Genomic DNA, 10,915 nt, shown 5'->3' on the forward strand with positions numbered 1-10,915 from the left:
AAAAGAAGCCAGGAACCAGTTTCTCATGTCTGCAATCCTGGCTACTCAGGAGGCTGAGATTTGAGGATAATGGTTCAAAGCCAGCCCAAAAAGCCATGAAACTCTTATCTCCAATTAACCACCAGAAAACCAGAAGTAGTGCTGTGGCTCAAAGTGGTACAACACTAACCTTGAGAAAAGAGCTCAGCGAAAGTCCCCAATCCCTGAATTCAAGCCCCATGACCCCCAAGAATAGAAAAAAAATTTTAAAAATTTAAAAAAAAAAATAAAGGGCTAGAGACATGGCTTAAATGGTACAGTAAGTTCAAACTCTAGTACAAAAATATGAAATAAATAAATGAAAGACTTCCAACAAACAGCTGGAAGTGGAACTGTGACTCAAGTGGTAGAGCACTAGCCTTGAGCCAAAAAAAAAAAAAAAAGCTCAGAGACAAGACAGCACCCAGTCCCTGAATTCAAACCCTGGGACCAGTAAAAAGAAAAAGAAAAAAATTAAGCTACCTGGCTCCAAACCTGCAAGTAAAACCAGGAGACAATGCCTGGTGAACAATTTAACAGCCTCAAAGTAATTTGGTACATGGTAGGTGTCATCTGCTTATACTGATAGTTTTTAAGTCTTATGAATGACATTTATAAATATCCAAATGTCTCTAGGAAAAAAAGTTTACCAAGGTCAGTTCCAACCGAATCAAGAACAGGAGATTAGGGGCTGGGAAGGTGGCTCAGTGGTAGAGCGCTTGCCTTGCATGCATGAGGCCCTGGGTTCGCTTCCTCAACACCACATAAGCAAAAAGAAAAAAGCCGGAAAGTGGCACTGTGGCTCAAGTGGTAGAGCGCTAGCCTTGAGCTGAAGAGCTGAGGGACAGCACCCAGGCCCAGAATTCAGGCCCCATGACTGGACCCCCCCCCCCCCCCAAATAAAAGAAATTTGTCAGGTACCAGTGGCTCATGCTTATATTCCTAGCTACTGGGAAAGCCAAGAACTAAGATCAAGGCTTAAAATCAGCAGAGGTGACAAATCTGTGAGACTTTTATCTCTAATTGACCAGCAAAAACAATACAAAAAAAAAAACAGAAGTGAAAGTTAGAGCCCCAGACATGAGCAAAAAAGCCACCCCCCCAAAAAAAGTGTGAAGCCCAGAGTTCGAGATCCAATACAGATTAACAACAAAATGAACAGAGGGGCTGGGATGGTAGCTCAGTGGTAGAGTGCTTGACTTGCATGTATTAGGCCCTGGGTTCAATTCCTCAGCACCACATGAGCAGAAAAAGCCAGAAGTGGTGCTGTGGCTCAAGCAGGAGAGTTCTAGCCATGAGCTGAAGAGCTAAGAGAGAGTGCCCAGGCCCAGAGTTCAGGCCCTACACCGACAAAAAAAAAAAAAAAAAAGAATTTGACTTCTAAGATTATGTTGTTCCTACCCTCCTATGTGTAGTCAAATCATTGTTATTTGTGTTGGTACTGGGCTTGAACTCAGGGCCTTGGGTTGTCATTTAGCTGGGTTTTTTTTCTTTTTTTTTTTTTTGGGGGGGGGGGTCCAGTCGTGGGGCCTGAACTCTGGGCCTGGGCGCTGTCCCTCAGCTCTTCAGCTCAAGGCTAGCGCTCTACCACTTGAGCCACAGCGCCACTTCCGGTTTTTTTCTTTTTGCTTATGTGGTGCTGAGGAATCGAACCCAGGGCCTTGAGCATGCAAGGCAAGTGCTCTACCACTGAGCCACCTTCCCAGCCCCCATCATTTAGCTGTTTTGTTCAAGGCTGGCATTCTACTACTTGAACTATACCTCCACTTCTAGTTTTTTGCTGGTTAACTGAAGAGTGTTTTGCATTTGCCTGCCCAGGCTTGCTTCGAACTGTGATCCTCAGATCTCAGCCTCCTGAGTAGCTAGGATTACATGTGTGAGCCACTAGCACTTCAAGTAGTAGTTTTACTATCAAAGGATCACTTTCCTAGATCAGCTTTAACTATTTATTACTAATGCAGGTTTTCCTGTAATATATCCGTGTAAAAAATATTATAAACAAAAATGTTAAAACTTTTAAAAGACAGAAGTGAGCAATATGATTTAAAGTTTTCTGATTTAAAATAACCCATGGAAGAGGAGGAAATAATTAGCAAGGTTAGTTTAGTGGTCAAAGGTGGTCTGCAATTCTGAGTCATCAGCGGCTCTACTAACAATTCATTTCTAATGATTTAAAACATAATAGTTTTCTGTCTGTTCTTTTAGAATTAATCACTTTCCTTTCTCTTTTTTTAATTGGCTGTGGAATCTGAACTCTGGGCTTGAGCACAGTCCCTCAGCTCTTCAGCTCAAAGCGGGTACTCTACCACTTGAGCCACTTCTGATTTTTTAGTGGCTAACTGAGATAAGATCTCACAGATGTTCCTGCCCAGGCTGATTTTGAACCACAATCCTCAAATCTCAGCCTCCTGAGTAGCTAGGATTACAGGTGTGAGCCACTGGTGCCCACCTTCACTTTTTCTTTAATCTAAAAAATTACTACATAGAAATGAAACACTAATTCCTGAAGCACTAAGTCAACAAGATTGAACATAGTGTAGAATTAGCAATGTACATACTGAGAAAGATCAAGTTGAACCAGTCCAATTTGTTTTGCGGAGTCTGTGATATGGCCAATGAAAAATTTTACTTCCATTTCTTACAATTTGTACACACCTACAAAATGTTCTGTGGGGATGACTAGATTCTGCTGAAAATTTCCTGCTTATGTTTACTTCTATGTACGAAGACTCATTGTTTTCAGAACATACCCGACTACTAAAACAACATGGAAATTTAAGAATGAAGTGTAGCCGGGTGCCAGTGGATCACACCTGTAATCCTAGCTACTCAGGTGGCTGAGGTCTGAGGATTGCAATACAAAGCCAGCCCAGCAGGACAGTCTGGAGACTCTTTCTTCAATTAACCAGCCAAATGCCAGACTGGAGTTATGGTCAAGGGACAAGAGGAAAGTCTGTGAGACTCTTATCTCCAATAAAACCACCAGAAAACCATAAATGGCACTGTGGCGCTGTAGAGCACTTTCCTGATGGATTAGGTGTAGAGCCAGATGCAAGTAGCTCACACATGTAGTCCCAGCTACTCATGTAAAATCTGAGGATTGAGGTTCAAAGCCAGCCAAGCAGGACAGTCTGGAGACTCTTCAATTAACCAGCCAAATGCCAGACTGGAGTTATGGGGTCAAGTGACTAGAGTGCCTGCCAGCAGTGAGCAAAAAAGTCACATGAGTGAGCGGCCCTGACTTCGAGACCCTGTACTGGTGCGCGCGCGTGCGCGCAAAAAGACAACTTCATATTTTGCAGGAAAGATGGAGTACTGGGAGAAAAACTTAGCCATTAACTCTCCTGGACTAAACTAGTATGAAAACCTACAAACAAAAGCAATGAATTTCTGAGATTCTATTGTGCTCTACAAAAAACTTTAAACAAAATGAATAATTTTCAGTAAGCACATCATTACTACTCCATTTCCCAAGAACTTTGGAGGGAAAAATTATATCCAATATGTTACTGACTTGACCTTTGATGACATACTATAGAAAAAAGATAGAGAAGCATTTACTAACATGACACATTTTACAATTTCTAAGGGGGAGGACAGTGTCTCTTCACACCATTGACAACAGCTCAACCATTAGGTATTACAACATACCTCATGCACACTCTTCTGTGAGCTGGTAGCTCACATCTGCAATCCTAAGTACTCAAAAGGCTGAAATCTAAGGATGGAAGTTCAAAGTCAATCTGGACAGAAAATTCTGAGACTCATCTCCAATTAACTATCAAAAAGCCAGCTGTGGACCTATGGCTCAAGTGGTTTTAAAGGCCTTGAGTTCAAGACCTGGTACCCACACAAAAACAAGTAAAATAAAATATACCCTCTTCTTGTCAACAGATCATTTTCACTTAGTCTGTCAGTATTGATTGTGAATGTAATTTGTCCATCTCAAAATTCCCCAAGGTTGAATGCATATGAAGCAGTATTTTTAAACTTAATAGGGAAAAGATTTCACATGAACTAGTCAACACAAAAGCTGCATTAAAATTAAAGCCATGAAAAAAAAAATTTTTTTTTGAGCTGGTATTAGGGCTTGAACTTCTAGGCCAGTAGCTCGCTTGGATTCTCTGTTCAAGGCAAGCACTCTTACCACTTGAGCCATGCCTCCACTAAAAATAACAATCGCTACAAGTTGAGTAGTACTGTCTTCAAACTCAAATTCCAGCTCCACCATTTACTAGTTGAATGAAAAATTCCTTAACTCCTTGGTTACTTTCTCATCTGTAAAAAGGTAGTAGTATCTACCATACAGGATTCTAGAAATTATGTTAATATATGAAATGTGCTTGGAACAATGCCTATAATTTATTGAACAGTTTGTCTGCCAGTATTACCACTAAATTAAAATGGAAGTATTCTAGATGTTATCAAGAATTATAACATAGTATTACTTGTAAGATGTTTAAAAACCAAAAAAAAAACTAATGTCCTAATTAAAATTTCCCTAGCAAATAGGCACAAGCAGGGTCTGTAATATTAATTCAAATTAACATTCATATTAATATGAATGCAAGATAACTTTTGACACTGAAAAGTTTAACAAGAATATTTTAGCACAGCATAATGGTGAGCCTAATCCCAGGCATTAAAGGAAGCAAGCATTTGAGGCAAGCCTGGGCAATACAGCCCTGACCACTTCAAAAAACTAAGACATATGTATTGAAAATAACTTAAGATAAACAATAAAGATTTTGACTTGTCTAGCTAAGAATATCTGCCAAACCTACACATACTGAGATCTTTCAAGTCTTCCAGCTGATTTTCTAAGTATGAAACTAGCAGTACCTACACTTCATTTTAAAAATAATAACAAAAAGTTGAAATTGATACACTAATCTCTCAGCTTAGGCAGGTCTATGGTGGTGGTAAAATAGCTGCTTAAGTCCTACTTTACCTGCTATTGCACTACTTGAACAACTACTGCTCAGGGTACATTTCAACAAGTTAAACACTAGAAGTTCAGTGTTATATTCCTTACTCTCAACTTCCCTTACAGGTAAGAGGTAACGTCTTTTATCTCTAAGCAAAATGGAAAGTATAAACTGTTCCTCAAAAAGAATCAGACTCCAGAAAGAAAACAAGATTCATATTTTCTAATTTCCCATTCCACTTTTAAGTGTGTTCAAGAGAAGTCTATTAAAGGGCAATTTATACATTTGGTTTATGTAATTCAAAAACACATTTGAAACACTTTCTACGGGTTTCTAGAGGAATTTTTCAGTCCTAACAAAGAGGTGAAGGTGGCTCATGCCTGTAATCTAAGCAAATCAGGAAGCTGAGACCTGAGGATCACAGTTGGAAGCCAGCCAGGCTGAAATCCCGGAAACTCTCATCTCCAATTAGCCATCAAAAAGTGAGCAGTAGCTTCTGAACGCTAACCTTGAGCAAAAAAGCTCAAGGACAATGCCCAGATCCTGAGTTCAAGCCCAAAGATTAGCACAAAAAAATAAAGAACCAGTGTAGCATGTCGTCCATATTTTTAGGCATTCTTATCTCCTGAGCTAAGAATTTAGCTTAAGTAGTAGAATACCTGCCTAGCAATTCAAACTGCAGTACCACCACCACCACCACAAAAACAAAGACTTTTATCAAGTTAAGAAAAATACTAAACCCCTCTTCCATAATAATGAAACTAGACTTCGAACCTATTCTTTTCCAAGTAGCAGTTTCTACTGGGCATCTACCTTCCACAACCATATAACTTCACTAAATACACCAAAAGAATTGACTACCTTGACATACATCTGAAAATAAAACTAACTTCAAAGATATTTCTAGAAGCATGCCTCATGTTCATGGACAAAGGTTAGCTCCCTTTTTGTCCACAAGGTTTCCCACATCATGTTTTCCTTGGCTCTGTCATCCAAACATAAAGAAACTTTCTTTGTACCTTAACTGATTAAAATCCCAAAGTATTCTAATTGTGCAAATGAAGCTGGTTAAGTAAATGCTCGAAGCTTCCGTCAAAATGACAGGAAAAAAAAAAAAAACTTTCTAAAGTAAGCCACAGAAAAATTAAGCCGCGAAGTAGGTCTACCAGGAAGAACTTAAAACCAAATCCAGAATTATTAAAAATGGCTGGACAGTCAAAAATACTGTAATAGCAAAAAGCAAGTTCTACAATATGGCATTAAGGTTTGTTTTTTTTTCTTCAAGCAAGCAATTGGTATATCTTTCCATATTGGCTTCAAAAACAATCTGGGCTTTCTTAGAATCTTTAAGTCCAAGACCAAGTTGAAGACTCTAGGGTAATAAAGGAATATTTTCCCCCACAGGGAAATTACTGCGCCAAGAACCCATCTTCCCATTCTTTAAAAAAGAAAGAAAAACAAGGGAAACCATACCAAGTATGGATTTAAGGAGAGATCTAGTCAATATAATGCCTGAGAACCAAGAAGGGGAAAAAAAAAACCTACATGGAAATGAAGTGTGATGGAAATTAAGTGTGCATGGATCACATCTACTAATGGTGATTTCTAAATAAGGGAAGATGCTGACATCGAGCAAGTAGACACAGAGAGCTTGAGAACTTCCATAGAGAGAAACACTTGTGGTCCTGAGCACGCAATAGCCTTGGAGAAAGAAAGCCCGAGAATCCATGGCCATGGGGCTATTTCCATAAGGAGACTTCTCAGAAGCATCTGCAGGAGGACACACCAGCTTCTCTGCTTTCGGGGAGTGGGGAGGGGCGCCAGGCACCATCTTTCCTCTCGGGGAGCTGCAGCCTTATGGACAAGCTTCAAACCTGAGCTACTTCCAACTTCCACTGCTTTCTCCTCTGGCGCCAAGCGCAGCAGCTGTGCGGCTGGGGCCGCGGGGGAAGGCGGCCGGACCGCAGGCGTGTTTACGTGGGTGCGGGAAGGAGACAGAGAGGTCCTAACGAAAAAGATGGAAGGGAGACAGGAAGAGGGCTGGGAGGAAGGGGGAGGCACCACCTTTCTTTTCTCTGCTCTTCCTGGGGATCTGAAAAGTCCTCCTAACGGGCCTTTCGGGCTCTTCCGGGCCTTTAGGTGGAGCGGCCAAGCCCGGCTCCGCGGGGTCGGGAAGCAGCTCGTGGCCGAGGCTCGGGGCGGCCTCGGGCGCGGCGGTGTCCTCAGGCCCCGCGCCGCCTCCGGGCTGCGCGCTGGTGGGGCGGCGGCCGCCGCCGCCGCCATTTTGTGCGGAGGACTCAAGCTCCGGAAACGCTGATTGCATCTCCTCGTCGGCGCCGCCGTTCCAGCTGGCCACAGCCGGCAGAGAGGGGTCTGTCTCCACGGCAGTCGCCATCGCGCCCGCTTGGGAAGCCCGGGAAGCTTCGGCCCACAAGGCTGACAGGCTGGGGGGAAGGAGCAGCAGGCCGGCTTCGCCGCCTCGCTGCTGAGTCCCCCCCACCCCGGGCCGCCAAGGCCACTGGCTCTGCTCCCGGCCCAACGGCTAAGTGGGAAGCGTCAAGACGGGCGTCTAACGTGCGGCTCCGCGTAGAGCGGCTCCGGCCTGAGCGGCTCTCCACTCCGCACCCCACCCCCACTCCCACCCCAGCCACCCAACGTGCTCGCGTCCGGGCCGAGAGGGGGCGGGATTTCTCGGGCCGCTCCACCAGTGGGAATGCAGTGCCCACCTCCGCAGATGCAGACAGTCTGCGCCGGAGGCGGAGCCTCGGAGCACCGAGCCCGCCAAAAGGGGCGAGCGCAAGGCCGGACTGCAACCTCGACGCCGCGGCTAGTGGTGCCATGCTTGTCCTCTTCGGCCCTCGGAGAACGTCCAGACCGCGCCATCTCGGCGGGGCGGTCCAGAGGCGGGCCCAGTGCATTCCTCCCATCAGGCGCCTTCTGTCTGGGATGAAGACCACCTCCCAGGCCTTGGAGTTCTGTGGTCTGGAGCTGGTTTTGGAGTTGCTGTGGGAATTACTGGTACGTGTGAAATTGGAGACAGGAAAGGGCGGGCCGCCTGCCATCCACCATTGCCACCAGGCTAAGGGCTTGAACCAGAGACACCTGCCAGCAAGACCCAATTCCTGGAATGCTTTCCTAGAACTTAACAACTTGCTGCTGTGTCTGTGTACATGTACTACACCTGGGGCTTGAACTCGGTGCTGTCCCTGACCTCCTTTCAAACCCAGCAGCACTCTACCACTTTGAGCCATGCCTCCACTTCTGGTTTTCAGGTGGCTAATTGAAGATTAGAGGCTCAGGGACTATAACTAGGGCTGGCTTCGAACTGTGAGCCTCCTGAGTAGCTAGGATATAAGGCGTGAGCCACCAACACCCGGTGGCAACCTAGTTTTATACATTTTCCCCCTCCGGCTTTCAGAGCCACTATTACCCAGCTAAGTTTTTTGTTTGTTTGTTTGGGGGGGGAGGTTGTTTTGTCTTGTTTTGTTGGTTGTAGTAGTAGTTTCTTCATAGTTAGCATAAAGTATCTTGGGTTTCTGTTAGCCCAATAAGTTCCCTTCCCATAACCTAGCATGCTCCTTTCCTAGGCAACACTTGGCTCATTTAGTAAAGGCAGTAAATAATCAGTCTCCAACCCCCCTTTACCTTGGGTGGGTACCACCACATAAGGCAGCAAGATCCTCTTAGAGTGACCTTCAGGTCTGGGCAGCTGCATACAACTTGGGCAAGCAGCCATAAATCCTAGCCTGCCATGATGAAGCCCTTGGCCCACACAACTACACCACCATCTCAGCCTCCTAAACTTTGTAGGTTATAAAAGATCACTAGACACAATAGCATGGACTTCTCTTTTGTGTGAAGGGATCTTGCCAATCCCTTTACTGCCAATAAACCTTTTCTTTGTTCTTTGTACCAGGATATCTGGTTTTCTTGCAAAGTCTAATTTAATAGTTACTAAGAGTACAAGCTGAATTTACTGAGGTTGTTTTTGTGTTTGTTTTTTCATATGGTAAGTAAGGTCTGCCCTGGGCCATGCAGGCCCTGTGCAGACACCTCCCTACCTCTAGTCTGTTTCCACCCAATATCTGTGTTACCTAGGTAACTGTCACCTCCCCCTCCTGCTAGGTCACAAGCTGGGCACCTCAGGTCACACTTCCCGTCTGACTTCCCATCTAGGAGGTCACCTAGAACCCATGTGGCCACACCTTTCTCCCACCTGGCCACACCTCTTCCTGTCCCTGGCCTAGATGTCCTGGCCTGGGGGTGGGTCTCCCCTTTTTGGCCTCTCCACCTTGCACGTGGTGGTGGGGCAGCAGTTTGATAAATAAACTTTTCCTGCCTGATTGCCTCTTGATATTCTCTTCATCAGCTACCTCATGAAACCTATCTATTTAATATATCTTGCACTAAGTCCTAGACAAAGCAATTGACTTACTTTGTTTCTGTTTAATCATCAAAATAACATACTAGAGAGACACTATTTTGCACAACTTGTGAGATATGGAACAAACTAACAGAAATCAAGATTGGAAACCGAGTTCATGTAGTTCCCAAGGCAAGTACTGTCTTAGACCTAATTGTCACAGCAGCCCTGTGCCTTTTTTTTGGTCTGAAGTGAGGCCTGAACTCTGGGCCTGGGTGCTGTCCCTCAGCTCTTCAGCTCACAGTGCCACTTCCATCTATTTCTGCTCATGTGGGGCTGAGGAATCAAACCCAGGGCCTCATGCGTGCAAGGTAAGCACTCCACCACTGAGCCACCTTCCCAGCCATGCACTATTTTTAAGTATTTTATGAAGGAGGATTAATATTTTACTCAAGCTCTCCCAAAAAGCAGAATCAGTATTGGGACCCAGATCTCTGCGCATATACTGTATCTCTGAAGAAACTGATAAGCCCAAAAGATAATTATAACGAAACTGAAGTCTTTTATTAGCCGCACGGCGACTGCCTCCAGCTCTCAGCGCTCCGGCAAACAGCCCCACTTGCTTTTCATGGTGGGGTTTTATAGGAAGAGGTTTCACGCAGCTGATGTTTGCCAAAGCAAGCAATCAAGGTTACAGATGCAAAACAGCTTTGAGTTACAGGAACATAGGCAAAACATAATCTTGACTTGGTCCTCAGGATGGCTACTATCAAAGTTATTGATACTATAGATACTTGATTACAAAAAGTCAAAACAAAACAAACTTTACAACTTTCGTGGGGGGTGGGGGGGAGGATGGGAAGGGATGGGAAAGGGAAACAAAGGAGGAGGCTACAATGCTTGATAAGAAATGTACTCATTATCTTGCCCAGTAATTGTAACTCCTCTGTACAGTATTTTCACATACACACAAAAAGTCAAAACATATCCTTGTATTACAGAAGTCAAAATCACCCCACCCCCACCTTGGGTGGGGTCAAACTTCTGATTGACAGAGTAGTTCACTTTATCCCGAGATAAGTCTCAAGGTCTGTGGGTTTTAGCAAAGTTCATAATCTGCAAAGTTGTCAGCCTGGGAAGCTTGAAAGAGGGAGAGATATTCTTGGCTTTTTAGCTAGGATGCAAAGGGGTTAAGGCTGACTACTGGCCAGTTTTTTTGTTTGTTTATTTTTGTTTTTGTAGGTTGTAGGGCTTGAACTCTGGGCCTGGGTGCTGTCTCTGCGTTCTTCAGCTCAAGGCGAGCGCTCTACCAATTGAGCCACAGCACCACTTCGGAGTTTCTGGTGGTTTATTGAAGATAAGAGTCTCATGGACTTTCCTGCCCAGGCTAGCTTTGAACCCTGATCCTCAGATCTCAGCCTCCTGAGTAGCTAGGATTACAGGCGTTTGCCACAGGTGACTGGCAGAGTTTTTTTTTTTTTTTTTTGGGTCCGGTCGTGGGCCTGAACTCTGGGCCTGGGCACTGTCCCTCAGCTCTTCAGCTCAAGGCTAGCGCTCTACCACTTGAGCCACAGCGCCACTTCCGGTTTTTTTCTTTTTGCTTATG

General features: G+C 44.5%; 1 protein-coding gene across 4 annotated transcripts in view; it reads right to left on the minus strand.

Annotated features, from left to right (window-relative positions):
* Nucleotides 1–7,562, minus strand: part of Tasor (transcription activation suppressor) — a 60,638-nt gene extending 53,076 nt beyond the window's left edge. For 2 of the 4 annotated variants that reach the window (XM_042680024.1, XM_042680022.1), the window contains exon 1: nt 7,011–7,560. In XM_042680024.1, coding sequence (XP_042535958.1) covers nt 7,011–7,341 — 331 coding nt within the window. In that variant the 5' untranslated portion in view covers nt 7,342–7,560. Of the gene's footprint in view, nt 1–7,010 lie in introns of all 4 variants that reach the window. The other 2 variants (XM_042680023.1, XM_042680025.1) reach the window with 2 other exon arrangements.
* Between the last annotated feature and the right edge of the window lie 3,353 nt (nt 7,563–10,915).

This window comes from Dipodomys spectabilis, unplaced genomic scaffold (genome assembly GCF_019054845.1).
Source record: "Dipodomys spectabilis isolate Male_0828 unplaced genomic scaffold, ASM1905484v1 ptg000054l, whole genome shotgun sequence".
Taxonomy (NCBI): Eukaryota; Metazoa; Chordata; class Mammalia; order Rodentia; family Heteromyidae; genus Dipodomys; species Dipodomys spectabilis.